Source organism: Lissotriton vulgaris, chromosome 2_1, assembly GCF_964263255.1.
Source record: "Lissotriton vulgaris chromosome 2_1, aLisVul1.2, whole genome shotgun sequence".
In the NCBI taxonomy this organism is placed as follows: domain Eukaryota; kingdom Metazoa; phylum Chordata; class Amphibia; order Caudata; family Salamandridae; genus Lissotriton; species Lissotriton vulgaris.
In genome coordinates, this window is record NC_141687.1 from 1459637405 (window position 1) to 1459653699 (window position 16295).

Sequence of the window (16295 nt, forward strand, 5' to 3'; positions counted from 1 at the left end):
CGGGCCTTGCCATAAAATGCGGATTTTCCAGTTTTAATGGGAAAAAAATTATGATTTTATTAAAGGCACATAGGCTAATATTATCCCTCCCTTAGTTTGCCCTTCCCCATTGACGTATTGTTATTTTTCCTTTGTAGATCAGAGCTGAGAAGGAGTCAAAGATGTGGACTTCTGGAGCAATGGAGTTTCAATTTTGTTGGATGTCTCGAGATTATTTAATGGGACTCAATTTTGCTTGCTGCGGATAAAAGAAGGAAGATGGCTGCCAGTGTTGGGTTCTTAAGCATGTTCAACGTTCTAGACTTTGGTAGATGTTCTAATTCTAGCTATTTCTTGTTGCTGTGTGAGGAGCAATAAAGTATTACTGTATAATATTAGCCTCCGTGCCTTTAATAAAATCATGATTTTCTTGGCATTAAAACTGTGGAAAATCTGCATTATATTCACTCTGAAAATGCTAACAATAATGTTATTACATGCAGCTTATGATGTCAGAACACACTTGTAACAAGCAAAATGTGTCACTCATCACCTGTAATATACTGGTGTAGGTGACTATTGGAGTCAAAGACCTCTGGTATTGGGAATGAGTGATTCCTTGAAACCGCCACTGTCACACCCAGATAGGAGGTGCAAACAGCACATCCTTTAGCTTGTCACGTGATGGTCTTAGTCCCCACTCAATATCACAAGTTTGCTTTCCAAAAGAGAGGACAGTGGAAAGATGCACCAAGTAAGGTATGAGACTACCACTTTTAGAGTAAGAAGCCTAACATATTCCAATAACAGCACTCTGGTGCACTTATGTTACTTGCCAGATGCGTACAGCCATAAGGTGGGCCTATGCTGTCTCTGTATTGTATCAGATGCAACAAGCGCTACATCCTCCATTACAATGTGATACAAAATGCCATGTAAAGAAGGAGTTCAGTCTGCAATGTGTGGTAAGCACATTTTCACACTCGTTCACTCGTGGGCCCTCCAGGGAAAAATCCTGGAAAGTGTACCTTGAAAAATCACATATTTTTCATTACAAACAGGAGCCACACAAACTCCAGAAAAGGCATATATTGTTACAATGTGGCATTCTTTATATACCGTGATGAATAAAATCTTAGCCAGGTGAACCAAGCAATGCCCGGTCTCACCCTCAGGACAATTGCCTCCCACAGGCTTCATATGTACATGCGTGGAGATTAGAGAGGGCATTATTGAGACTAATTTAAGACAACATATTCTCATTACAATCTGAAACTTCACCTTAATTTCTTATAAATGTGAGTGCTTGGGATAAATGAAAGTGGATTAGCCGCCCCAATCTGCAGCTAACACAGGGATGTAAGCGATCATTTTCGTGGCCCTCAGGAGCACCAAATGTCCACTACAACCTTTAAAACATTATCATTATTTGGATAATATATAAAAAGGTAAATAATAACTAACATTCAAATCATAATCGGTCTTACAGAAAACATCTAAACCTAAACACCATTTTTGTTCTTATCAAAAACAAAAGCGAAAAGGCCACAATATGTGACTTTATAAACGTGTCCTTCACATAAATAAGAAGACCCCATGGCCAATTAACATTAGCTGAGCACGCAGGGTGTGTGGCCACAGCGGTCCCTCAGCGTGGTCTAGCAGGTTGCAATCAGAAGGAGCATTAGCTGTTTTTTTTTTATGTTTTATTCGTATTAATGTATTTTTACGCTTCCATATAAGAATCACAGCATGGGCAGGCTCAAATCTCAGAGCCAATCTGAAATCCCCCAGTATTCTTCTGAGCTTCTGAGAGTTTGTGGTCTAAGAGGTAAAAATCGTTTTTTTTTAGCAGAGTGGAAATGCATTTTTAAAGACGACTTTTTAGGAGTGAATGGAGTGTGTCTCCTTGACTTGGAAATATCCGGGTGCTAGGTTTTCTGAAATGCAAAAGGAGTTATTTTCCGTCTCAAATCGTTGGATGTTGACTTAATTCAAAAATGCATTGAAGTGTTGTTGCTGACAAAATTGCAGTGTTAATCAATCTGTCTCAGTTAAAATGATAGGGCTGATAGGGGAGAGGATGTGGTCCGTCGGCTAGACTGCTGACCTTGGTGCTGGAAACCAGGGTTCAAGCCTCAGAGTCACGTCCACATCCTGTGATTCTGGGCAAATCAGATAATCTCCCCGTGCCTGAATGTGTAAGAAACCGGTGCTCATGTAAAACGCTCCAATACCTTTGCGTCAAGTTCGCGGTAAAAATAAAAAAAATAAAAAAATGATAGAGCTGATTGTTTCCACCAGAAATTACAAAGGTTATCTTTTCAACCCGAAATGACACGTGGTCAAGTCCCTGAAAATCCTGGTGTCATTGAGCTTCCATAACATTTGTTATAATGTTGTCTTTTCAGAATGAGTCCATCTTGAGAAACGTAGCACTGGAGAGAAATGACTAAGATGAGACGATTGGATTGTGTAGCCTGCTGCAAATCAAATGGAGGTGGGGCGAATGGCTTCACTACAAATCAACACCATTCTGATACTTCCCTACTCCAGCGAATCATTGTGTTTCAAGCCAAGATCGCTGACATTTGTGGGTTGGAGCTCCTCACCATCTTCCTCCACTTCGTCTTCCTCCATTTCTTCATCTTCGTCTTCGTCCTCGTCTTCTTCTTCTTCTTCTTCTGTTCCATCCAGTGAGTCCTCATGGGCAGCTAACATTGCCTGCTGCATGGCCATTGTGGCACTGTCAGAGGACAGGGAATGGAGTTTGTCCATATTAATGGAGCCTAAAAAGATGACAAAGATGACAAAGTTAGAATTGGTGTAATGAAACCAAAAGTAAATAGGTTGCACTGAGAGGCTCAAACAGTTTCCTAACATAAAAGAAAGCTACATAAATTGATTTTCTGAACTCACAAATACTGGTAAATTCAAAGTTCACTTGAAACACTTTCATAACAAACAACCATTTGTTGCGATAAAGATACTTCAAATTCCACATAAACAAGGTCTTTGTACGCAATAGGTTTCTTATGGTGCTCCATTTCAGATCACTCAGTCAAACCTCAGTAGTTGGCATATGGAAACTCTACTCAATCACATCACAAAATGTGTTTTTGTAGCAACTCCAAGATCTTGAAGAGGATTAGGGTCTGCAATAACAGCAATGGCAGGAGAGAAGTTGCAGAATGACTGTTGAGGTGGTACAGAGATGATTAGCACATGACAATGTACCCCTCTTTAGAACACTCTTTCTAGCCTCCCTCTCTTCCCAATAGTTGTTCTCTAAACAGCCTTAATTGCTTAATTGCAGTCAGCACAGACCTTAGCGTACCAATGCTGTAGGCAATCTAGAGCTCTGTATGGGAGGGGCATACCACAATATCAAACGGGTCAAGAGATATTTAATACAGAATCTGGAAATGCATGCCAAGGTCATGTTTGTCTTAAGCACTTATGGCAGCAAGTCATATCTCCCCAGTCTTCTGCTGAAGGAAAAACCATACACCAATGTTTCATTAATAAGATCCATCTTTTGAATACGTTCATATATTTGGTCATTGCTCATGAAAAGTATTTAACTTTAATGCCAGTCCTTAAAATTAGTGAAAATCTTCCAACATGTACGGTCAATTCTGATATACTTGTTGATCCAGATCATCAAGTGTCACTCAACACAACACAGCAATGATTGAGTTGCATTACAAGGTGAGAACAGCAAAGTGGCACAATCTAGCTCTCTCCCTGATGCCGGCGCACAATTAGTTAGCCGAGCGCCATGCACACACCTTTGTACCATAGTATAAAGGTAATTGTGTGAGTCTTGCACAGGTTTTGCACTGGACTGATAGCCTTCAAGTAAAAAATACTACCTTTAGACAAGCTGTGAGAGCATTTCCCATGTCGGATTTGTGCTTTACTGTGCATCACACAAGTGAAGTGGAGAAAGTTTGGAGAAATAAAAGCATTTCTCCTATTAAAAGCCTGCTTCAAAGTGGTGTTTTATTCATTTTTTGCTGCAAACCCCTGTCTACTAATGTTAGTACAAAGGGGTTTGCATCAAAAACCATGGGTCATTGCATGGAAATGCCCAAGTACCACCCATGGAATGCCACCTTGACGAAGAATAACACAAGTAGCGCTAAATGCTGATTTGCATTACTTTGAGAGAAATTTCCAGCACAAACCAGGTTTTGCACTTGAAACAAAAAAAAATGTTTAAACTGAGAAGATTTGCCTATCTTTTGCACCTTCGGGTGTCTAGAGATTTCTCATTCAATAGGGAAATTGCAGCATTCTCCTCTTTTTGCAAGATGTTGAGACATAAAGCAAATGCTCATTATTACTGAAATCCGCAATATTGTTTTGAAAAGACATAAACCCCATTGATTTGTAGGTGTTCGGTTTGGAATGGTCTTTTTATTTTATATGTAGTAAAACTATAGATACGTTAACCTAACAATCAGACTATAGATGAGACTGGGCTTATTCTTCAAAAAGTTAAATAAAAGTGGTGAACACTTTAAGATCTCTTACATTCTCTAGATAAGGGTTTCAAGTGAACTATCACACAGTTTTCTTTTAGGCATGAGCATAAAGTTCACAATGCATGCTAACTTCCTGAAATGTTAACAGAAATCCACCATTTGATATTTAGACCTTGTCGGTGGATGTCACGAGGCGGGGTACTACTAGAACTGGAACAAATTTACATTACTCATATTGTCTATTGAAGTCACCCAAAGCACATACGCGAGTTTTTTACCTTTTATCTTTTAATTATTTGATATCTAAAATAGGAATTTGGCTTTAAAGGCATTAGCATTTCAAAGTACCCAGTATTTCTGAGATATGATACAGGAAAACAATGTTGGCTTCTGATATCTGTTATCACATAACTGGATTGGCAAATAAACAAAGGTGCAGACAGAGCTGTGCAAACAAAAGGTGGGTGCATTTACAAGTAGCATTAAAAATCCACGAAAACATCATGGGTTGTTAGTTTTATCTGGAGAAGTGAGGAAGTCTTCCAATTAATGCATCCACAATCCCTATGCTATTATTCACATGAAAACTACTGGAGAAATGTAATTTTATCTTTATGTTAGTATCCATCTTTCTTTTAACAGTTTTCGTAGGAGTGCATTATAATCGTGAGTATTCCACACTCACATATTTTATGTGACTAATATAGGACTGAAAGAGTTTTTGCTCAAGATGGAAAGTATTTCTCTGTCCTACAGTATTTCTCATGTGTGTTAGAAATGAAACTGATAACTTCGAACATCCTATTGACACCCAAATACAACCTATCCCCTAAGCATGGTTTGTGAAATAGTTTTATATTATCATTGTATTATTAACCTAGTAGAAATTGTTGTAATTGTATCTTGTCTGCCATGTGCTCACCATGTGCTCTGTCCTACCTTGCTGTCCTTTGCCCTTGTATTCTGCCTTGAGACAGACTATATTTAGGCTCTGCTACTCTGCACATGTGCAGAGGAGACTGTGACTTTCCATGCACCTGTCTATAGTCTGTAACTGTCAGGGTATTTCTGTTGGAACCAGCAAACTGTTAGCCCCTCCCACTTGTTGACTGTGCATTTCTGAATGACCTTTTATGTATGTAAACCTTCTCTTCTGCACGTGTACCGCCTTCTTTTGAGCCCCTGTGTGGGTATAAAAGGAGCATGTTCCTTCTGTTCAGCATGCTACTTCACACACTACCGAATGGTGTTGTGTGAATGTTGTTCCACCTCTTGAGGTTAATAAAGCGCTCTGTTTTATATTGCAGTTTCCGTGCCAACTTCTTTCCTATTGGTCTGAGGACTTGTGTAGAGAAGGGCGAACCCTTAGCACTGGTAGGCCTGGCTGAGGCCCACCACGACAAAATTGGTATTCATGACAATGGGGAGTATGATATAACATGCTTATATAAGTCAATGAGAAGCTTTATTGTGACCTGTGTGATGTTAAGTTAACTGTAGGCCTGAATACTGTGTACCTTGCTTTCAGAGTAGCGTTTAATTTTGCTTTCGCTTGTACTGTGAAATGTTTCATCTATTTGTGTTCTCATTGCAGGTGGACAAGACATTATTAGTTTAGAGAAGGGCCTATTGTTTAGTCTATAGCCAGACCTGGGAAAGAATACGATAATGAAGAAGGGATAAATTCTCATAGGAGACGGAGATGGCACCCAGGACGTGTGGGAAGTTTACTGTGTAAAGCAGGAGATGGAGAAAGGAGTCTTTGAAGGCAGCTGGGATAGTGGAAAGTAGCCCACAGGTTGAAGGTGGTGCCTGTATTGGAGGGTTGCTTTTGTTCTAATGAAGTTAGGGACAGCTGACACTTCTATAGCAAACGATTCGAGGTACATACCTCTTGTGGCATTAGGCTACATGACCACAGTTAGAGTTTCCTCTGAGGAGGACTCTGACGACTGAAACATTTTATGCTTTCCTTCTGAATCATGCACAGTCTAGGTTTCCACTTTTACGTAGAGTAGAATAGTTAGGGAACTGGGAATTTTCCTTTCGATGCAATCTAACTTACATTTTTGTCACAAAAAGTGAACCACCAGCGGCGTAAAAGTGGCGCATGGCCTCATAAATGAGGCCCCTGGTCTTCAACACTTTGCTTTTCTTAGCTAATTTACTACTCAAACTAATTAGCAGGCTTTTGATTTCTTTTGGTAGCAGTGTCAGGAATATACTGCATTTTTTTAGACGCTGGTACAGTGTGTGGACACATTTGCAATGAATTATATGCATGTTTTAACCAGTTATTTAAATTTGACAAACTCTCACATTATTTATCTGATAAATATCTTTCAGCCTGGTAATAAGGCAGACCACCAAATTCTCAACAAACCCTGTGACTCATATTTGCTAATTAAATGGTTATGTGCATGGCAGCAGGCGTTCATTGCACCAGTACCTGGTCTTTGCAGTGGCCTCTTCATATTGGTGAGCGACGCATGCGGATGTATCCGCGTCTCCAGCTGCGCAGACTTCTCCCTTAGGGTGGGGCTGGTGGGGTGACCTTTATCAAGCACATCGTGCAAGCGTGACTGGTGAGGTCAGAGATGACTGAAAGGGACCATGCGGCCGCAGCCCGCAGGCCATAATTTAATTATTTCTGCCCGCAGTTGAGTCTGTCCATGCATCCTCGTCCGAGGAGCAAGGAGTCCATGTTAGAGTGTGGGGTGGAATGGGATGCATGGTGGGGCGGGCAGCCGGGATTAAAAGTGAAACATCAAATAGGCCTCGGTTCTGTTCTGCGAAGTGGAGACGGAGACCATGAGGATTGCTCCAGTGTGAGTTTTTATTCATGAGGATTCAAAGCTGCCAAGGTTTCAGATTGATGTGTGCGACATTTTCATAATTTCTTTGTAAATATGATCGAAATTTCAACGACTATGCGTGACACTTTGTTACGTGCAAAATTAAGCAATGACGACAAGGGAAACAGATAAATATCAGAAGTTCACAAAGAAACTCCTAGATAATCGTGTAACCGCTGTAAATCACCAGAAATGAAAGGGCGCTAACCTACACTTGTGTGTCCATGTCATGAGGTCGAACACAGGTGTTAGTCTTACTATATTTAAACTCAGACAGCACCGGGAGGCAGCAGCAATTCCCGGGCCAGGCTGGGAGCATCAATTTTAAATAATTAAATACTTCCTGCTGCCTCCTGCGCTGACATGATCATTCTCATGCAGCATCACGAAAGTCAGTGAGAGTCTGACAACATAACACCAGACCTGTGAGAGCCTAGGAGCCAGAGGTTTCATTAGAGCATGGAAGTAGCTAGAAAGTTTTGTGTGATTGGCACTACCGGACGTTTGTTCATCATGTTTCTCCAGCGGTAGAATGTGAAGCCGCCAAAAGGTCACTGAAACTGGGGTTGGCGCCAGTTCCTTGCTGGAAAGCAGAAAGTCAGGGAAGGTGCCATCCCCGGATAAGCAGTGGTACGGATGTTCAGCAGGCCAGGTCACTAGAGCAGTCACAGACTGAGGCAGCCGACGAGGAGAGGTCTCAGCTGCTAATGCAGTCAACTTGGACCACTCTGACAAACATGTGCAGCGAAGTGCAGTGCTGGTGGTAGGCGGTAAAGTGTGCCTTAAATTCTTAGCAAAGAAGCAAGCTGTCCTTCCTCTGTCCTCTTCAGGAATCGCGTTCCCCTTTAAACATCCCGATTCGCCCCTGCACTGCCACTCTCTGGTACTTTGGCAACTGCTGGAGGTAGCTATCCTTGGGTACTTCGCCAGGGTGACAGTGAGTGGGTTTAAGTGCCTAGGTCCCCAGAAAGTGACTGACACTGTGGCACAGTGCCGCAGGCGGTGGTGTGATTTATTGCAGCCACACAATGGTGCAAAGCCGCAACTATAGTCAAAGGTAAAAGCATAATATGGACCTCCAGTCTAGAAATAATGGGCGGCCACGTAGTCACCAAAGAAACATACATTACAGCATACATAGATAGGGGCCTGTGCATTGTGACAATTTCTCACGTTTTACCCTATTCACCGAAGCGATAGGCTTACAAGATGTAGCTCTACATCTTCCCTTACTTTTCTGGAAAAGGCCTTTCTCAATCATTTTTGCTAACAGAACGTGAAGGACTGGGATATGTACAAAGCCTCATACAACCTTAAAAGTTGAGAATATTATGTGCACTTTCTTAGACTTCTGAGACCACTTGTGCCTAATACATGCCTTGGTGCCTCGGTGGGCTCTTCGATTGTAATTGTAATTGAAATGTCGCACATCAGCAATCTTAAAAACTTGGCTGCAATGCCGCATGTACGTAGGCACATTGTTTCAAGCGCTTGTTGGCAAATGCCGCCGTCTTTCTGGCAGCCGTGCTTCATTTGTATCTTGGGGTAATAATTTAAGACAGGTGGGTCTCTTCTGACAGTCATACTAGCTGTTGGTTTTACTGTGAGATTACTGCACAGCTCTTGCCTCAGCCTGAGGTTGCTGCCGTATGGTGCCTGTCCGTGCGTGAGTTAGTGTCACACTTAGGCAGCTAAGATGGATTTGTGTGTTGTAACTATTCATGTTGGGGCTGCCTCACATCCTGTTGGGTTGGGTCCCACGTGGACACAGAGACCCTGGAGTCCTGGTGCTCTCCTCATTGATTGCTGGGCCTTTGGCCCAGCATGGGCAAAGGCTGGCAATCTTAGGGGCACCTCTGTAGCAGGCAGCAAACTTGTATTTCATAAAAGCACATGGTAATGTGCAGATTAAGTATCAGGAGGTGTTTTAAATATTCCTTTTACCCCCACATACAACATGGGGGTTTTCATACTGGTCATGATGTGCACCACAAGTCATTTAATGTGCTTAAACCATGTTCCCAGCAGACCTGTGCTATAAAACACTCCTACTAGCTTTTGACAAAACACACTTCTAGCCCGTAAGTTGGCAAAAACTTTTGATTTTTGTTTCCCGGCATGAGGGTTAGGTATGTGTTTTTTGATGATGCTTGGCCCCGGGAGTTAGTTTGTATCAAGGTGGTTCTACGTTGCCAGCACTACGCCTTGAGTATTGCGATGCAGTTTCTATGCCCTGCAGGTGTGCCTCTTTAAGGATGGCATGGCTTGGAAATGGCCCATTGGCCTCTGTGGAAGGTAAAGACAACACGCACAGTACATGACCATCTACTATACAATGAGAGGCCATACTGTGCCATTCCATGACTGAGTGGCCTTCCATTTCTGGTGCTTTGCACTATTTCTGGTGTTTTAAGATGTTCAAGTTTCTTCTTGCTCAAATGGGTGTAATTTCTGATAGTTCATGTTTTGATTGTCTTCGTTTCATCACTTTGCTCGCAAGAAAGAGTCGCTCATAGTTGTTTAAATGTCACTCATAATTACACTAAAATTATGAAAATGTCACACATGGCAATGTGAAACCTTGGCAGCTATGCCAGCAGCAGTCCCAGTGTCTAGCCTCCAGGGGCACCATCAGTGCTGTAGTGCACACATGCATCACTACACTCTCTCACCGGCGTTGGTTGCACCAGTGAGTTGCCTCATAACATTCCTGCCTCATAAATTAAATGGTGTGTGCCTTGAGGCCAGAGACCATTTTCAGATTTACATCCCTTTGTAAACTGGTTACAGAGGCTTAGTTTTTAGGTCTCGCCTAGCGAACGCAGCGCAGCTGCAGTGCTTGGGGAGACTCTACTGTCATCGCTTTGGGGCGCAAAGGGAGACAAACCATGTGCGCGCACGAGCAGCCGATGTGCACGCGCATGGCGTCTCCTCTCTGGCATCTCCTTTCTAGCGATGGGCGCGTTCACATCGCTCCCACCATACGCTTGAATTATTATGGCTCGCCGCTCGCTCCCTCTCTCCCTCCCTGTCTGTGCGCACGCCGCATGCACGCTGTTTGTCTGCTCGCTGGTGCTTTCACTTTTGTTGCCAGCTCGTTTAGAAAAGCTTGAAGGTTCCCAGCACTGTGGCCGCCTCTCCCTCTGGGCTTCTTTGCCCCACCGTTACAACCTGTTCATGAGGCGCACTACACAGCAACAGCATCTGATTAGCCTGACGTCACATAGCTGTATTTTATTTTTGGTAATACTCGCACCACTGAGCAAAGAGCCTTTTGGGTGAATTTAAAAGACGACGAATCTAATTGACGTATTTCGAATTTCTGTCAGCATTAGGAATGACACTGCGGTTTGTTTTTGGTGCGATTTTGGAGGCCGGTGGTGCTGTGACCAGTGTATGCCCTCCCTGTGCTGCCGTCCTTCTCTGGTTTTGAACTTGTGTATGCCAGCCAGGGGCTATTACATACTTATTCAGATTGCAGACAATCTGAAGTCACAAGTCGGTTAAGATTTGTTTCTGTCTTTGGCCAGGCAAAGGGGGAAAGTCTCAGATTACCTTCCAAACAGGATTTCCCCAGTGCGGATGACAGACAGACGTCGAAGCGCTAGGAGGAACAGATGCAGTCTTTTCATGATGTCATTTTTGCTAGCCTGAATATGTGATGCATCATCCTTGTTAATATATATAAGTGTTGTGGAAGAGAATCCCTCTGAAGTTATTTAGAGCTGCAATAGATAGAGTACGGCTGTTGTTTTTTCAATTTTCAGGTCTCAGCTACAGATTGCTTTAGCTACTGTCCATTGGTCAGAGCTATTGTTTTTGACAAATATCCAGCGGTGATTTGGGTCAGCCCTTGCTCATGGTTAGATTAATGTGTTGTCTTTGTCAGTTGTCACCACTTTATTCAAAGGCATTACTCCTATTCAGGTGTTTATGTCCCCCTATGTGCGTTGGGGACTTTCAGTGTTCCAGCTGGGTGAGTTGTTTTCATTCATTGTATATTTGAGGTGACTTTGATTAACCTCACTCCAGGAAAGTGTATCTCCATTCCCCATCACTCTTTCCTTCTTTTAATTTTGTAATTATGATAAATGATAGCCAACGTGTCAGGACGTTATATGTATACATTGTGCCGTGCTGATGCATGAGGGCGATCTTGAAAAGATTTCCCTCTAACTACAAACCCATTCTTTGCTAAATTAGCAGCTAGGCATGCATGTGCTTGCGGGCACATGCTTTTGCATGCCTATAATATTTTTTCCAAATGCTGTTGCTCAGGGGTTTAAGGCCTAGATTTATTGGCTTTGCCAGTGTTTGTTCTCTGTGCAGATGATGCAGTTCTGTCATCAAGAACTGTAATTGAACTCTAAGACAAAGTGAATAGATATATGTCTGACTGGATCCCTTGACGTTAATGGGTACCATGGGCCTCAGTACTACGTTATGGCTTTAGATGCAAGAAATATTATATCATAGTCCATGAGCATTAAGAGACATCCAAAAAGAGTGTTCACTGCATTACAAATTTAAGAGTCATAATTGATACCTCCATAAAGGTGATCCGAACTTACAATTCGGAGAAGCACAAGCCCAATGGACTATTTGTAGGTCTGGTGCTAGCCATGTCCTTTTTGATTTTGGTAATATTGCACATATATTATACATAAATATAGGGGCTTTCAGTCAGCCCATCCATTGTTCTGCAATACATATTTTTGCTTTGCCCACTGCAGACACAACAATGGAGCAGAAGATCAGTCCACTTAAGTCATTGGCTTACCTTATTTTGAGAGATAACCTTCTTTTTGGGCACAATGTAAACAAGCATTTGCAATGCAATAGGTCTCGCATATAAGCAAGTTTGAGCTATTGACATTGCAAATAACAAAGCCTTTTATTTTTGTTTTTAAAATATAAATAAATGGCTTTGTCATTTACAATGCCAATAGCTTAAACCTGCGTAAATGTGAGACCTATTGCATTGCAAATGCTTGTTTTCTGGTTCCAGTACCTCTGGGCCCCCACTCTGCCAATTCCTTACATTTGAAATTTACATTTACTGCTGTGTTGTGAGAGTGCATTCCATGAAAAGGAATATAAAGTGAGGTTGCCAGAAGAAAAATACCAGCAATATGTTGTTTAAAGAGCCTGGAAAGACCTTGTCTTGACACTAAATAGGGTTATAAATAAAGTATGTATTGATTTGTAATGTGACTAGAACACAATTAAAAGTGCTTTCTATTTATAATTGTTGTTCAAAGTATGCACAGATGAGTGCTGAAAGCTTTAGGTGACTGCTTATTTTTGTCCCATCTGGGACATCAAAATAATGAGCTGGAGACTAGAAGTTTGTTGCACGCTCAGCACATGATTTATTTCCTCCACCCTCGATCCCTGATTAACGCCATAATAGCAATAGTTTAACTTATATCTGAAAACCCTATGCCGCCATTAATAACATGCTGAGTCACTTAAAGTGTCTGGGAATGCACCCTGCATCAGACAACTCACTCCTAATTCTCGCCCTTCACTTTTACGCTCACCCTGCACTTACAGCAATCACAATGCACTCACACTGATCCCCATGCAATCACACCATTCACCCGCTCACCCAGCACTCACAGTGATAACTCTGCACTCACAATGCACTTGGTCTGTTCACCCTGCAGTCTCATGAGCACACTACTCACCTTGCACTCATGTCACACTTCGCTCACTTGTCCCCCTCACTGCTCAATCTGCAATCTTATTTAAAAAAGCCCATCACTAACCATGCATTCTTTCATCCCACTCTGCACTTACATCCAAAGCCAAATTCATATGGTCACCTAACTCACTCTGTCGTCACTCCTCTTACCCTACTCTCACACTGTCACGTCGCTCACTGTGAACTCACATGGGCACTCCTGTCACCCACACAGCACAGAGGGTTAATGTGCCTGCTACAAAGAACGTGTACCATGCAGATCACAGAACTGAGTGTGAGTAAACTATGAGTGGTGCTACAAGAAAATGTAATCTTTTTCAGAAAGGTGGGATAGAGAGATGAGGTGCATTGTTGGTGAGTGGTAGTGATGGAATTCATGGAAAAGAAGGAGAGAGGGCGTGCCAAAAAAGACTGTCAGATGCCATTCAGAGACTTTTTGAGGCATGGGCAAAGTGGGCCTCATCCCAGGTCCCCAGACTTTCAGGGACCCCCTGATAAAACCAGCTCTGTTCTGTAGAGCCTTGCCCTGATGGCATTAAATGATTCTTGAACAGATTATTTTAAATACACATTTCCTTCACTTTTTCTCAATATTGGTGATGTGTGTCTATTACAGACATTTTTTAGAGGAATGTTTTGTTTCACGCAAAATCCATAACAATTTCTTTTGGATCACATCAGGACCTCACACATAAGAAATGGGAGAGCACCACAGACATTCTTTGCAATAATATGCTGCTGTGTTACGATATTGAAAACATGCATCACTATCCCTGATTATTACATGTAAACACATTAAGAATTTGGACTAATGTGTTTGTGCACTGTCTGTGACTCACCCAAAGAGGGCATGAAACAGTTGAAATTGGATCATAAATTCAAAACTGTTCTTACAGAAGGCCCCAAAATATGTTTGGCGGTTAGCCCCTAATATCCTTAAGATGTTCCTGGTGCCATCTGCGAATATGATGGCCCTAATTACCACATTCAGCAATAAAAACAAATTGTAGCAAAGGTGCAGAATGTTTAAACTCTGCATAAGTGTTTCTGTGGTGGTGAACAAACAAAAGGGGAATTCGTTCGACTAGATAGGTTTGATTTATGAATTCTGCTGCTTGCTGTACTTGTTATTGTTTTACAAGTCACTTTGAAATATTTACACCTTCATGCACAATCACAGACCAAAAGGTCATTGGTTGACTAAAGTGGTTTGACTTTTGTTTGTTGCTGCCTGCTGTACTTGTTACTGTTTTGCTAGTCACTTTGAAATATTTGACACTTCAAAAAGGGAATTGTTAGTTTAAACTGGTTTGATTACTGTATGGTGCTGTAGTTGTTATTATTTACCAGATGCTTTGAAATATATGTGCTTTTATGCACACCAAACGGGGAATATTTTGACTAACCTGGCTTCATTTTTGCATATTGCTGGACTCGTTTTTATCATGCACTTTGAATGTATTTTCATTTTGATGCAAGAAAGAAAGTTAATTGTTTTACTAAACATGCTTGATTTTTGTTTATTGCTGGGCTGGTGATTGCTTTATTGTGCACTTTGAAAGTATTTGCACTGTTCTTTTGCTTTACCAACTACAGTTTGTACAGATTGTCATTAGGTACTTGCTGATATGGTTTGTTTTTATTCTACATGCAGTATTATTTATGGCGTTGCTCGCACATGTCTGTAATACGTGTGCATTAAATCTTGTGTCAATTCTAATTCAGACCCTTCATAGTTATTCTTCAGCCTTAGGCAGTTCCTGAGACAATAAGACCGCTCTTTGGCATTGTTCTGATTGCTTCAGTTGCTTAGACAATAGGATTGCTCCTTGGCATTGTTATGATTGTTGCAGTTCCTGAGAGAATAGGATCACAATAATCTCCTTTTGACATTATTGTTACAAATGGGATACCTTATATGCTAAGAGAGTTTGTCACTTTCTAATTAGAACTTTGAGAAATACTATATAGAGGCATTTCATTTAAATGTTGGAGGTTTCAAATCAAAATGACAGATTTTTAGGCGGTGGGGCAAATTGGTAGGTGGTGGGCAGGGCCGGGCCGCTGGGGGGAGCCCCTCCCTCTGTTTTGCAGGAGACCCCCCTCAAGTTTCGTTACGCCACTGGCACTACTGTCCTCAGTCAAATTATGTGTGTTTAAAGGCTGCTTGTAAATACATCCCATCTTTTTCAGCACAGCACATCAGCACATTTGCTTACTGGTTGATCCAATAATGTGATGCATTGTTTAAATACAAGAAAGTATATATTGAAAAAAGAGTTGTTGTACACAATTCATTGATTCATTTGTTGGGATGGAAGTGAGCACACATACACAATACAAGAGATTGACTCAAAAGGCACAATCTATAGATGCAGCCTTATAAATAAACCCCACGGGATAACTGTATTATTACCCCAGACCTCAAATAGTTGAGTTTATGTTATATGTACTTACTTCTGGCTTCTGATATCTTGCAATGATACCTTCATCTCAATGCATTAGGGGGACGATTTATGAGTTCTGGCGCATCTCTGCAAATCAGCAGGGATGCGCCAGAACTGATGAGTCACGCAATTCCCTCCTTGCGGCACCACAGATGCACCGCATTTACAATGCGGCGCACCATGGTGCAAGGAAGGGCAGATGTGTGACGCATCTTGTGGTGTACGGGCGGCGCATTGCTGGAGTAGCGTCGCAAGTGCGACGCAACTCCTGCAATGTACAGAGGGCACCCATACATAATGTGGTGCGTCACTCCTTACGCCTGCTTCAAGCAGGCGTAAGCATTTGACCCAGCAGCATCGTAAAACTGACTCAGTGAAATCTTGTAGATTTCACTGCGTCAGATTTACGGGGCTTTCCTACGAGGGAACGCCCACCCTGCGACAGAACGCCCACATGAAACCTGACGCAGGTTTCATGTGGCGCAGGGCTTTACAACGTGACGCATCTGCCTAGATGCGTCACGTTGTAAATAGGTTGCAGGGATGTGCCACGTTTCCGCGCCGTTGCGTGACGCAACGGCGGTCTAAAGGTGGCGCAAGTCCGACATAAATCTGCCCCTATGAACCTTTATTCGGGTTCTTGGGGCAGTGAATATTATTTCTTTGATTAGGATACATTTTTACCAGCACATGAATATTTGGAAGGAAGATTTTGACCCAATTATTTTAAGAATTTGGACATTTACTGACATAGGGACCACAAGAACAGCATTCTATTATCACTGGCCATTATGTCCTTTAAATTAGTGAAAAATAT

The 16295-nt window shown here is 42.0% G+C and overlaps 1 protein-coding gene across 1 annotated transcript in view; it reads right to left on the reverse strand.

The window, feature by feature from the left end:
- Positions 1 to 398: 398 nt before the first annotated feature.
- Positions 399 to 16295, reverse strand: part of PKNOX2 (PBX/knotted 1 homeobox 2) — a 1229177-nt gene continuing 1213280 nt past the window's right edge. Inside the window, exon 11 of the mRNA XM_086957319.1 lies at positions 399 to 2768. Within this exon, the coding sequence (XP_086813445.1) occupies positions 2527 to 2768 (242 nt within the window). The 3' untranslated portion in view covers positions 399 to 2526. The remainder of the gene's footprint in view (positions 2769 to 16295) is intronic.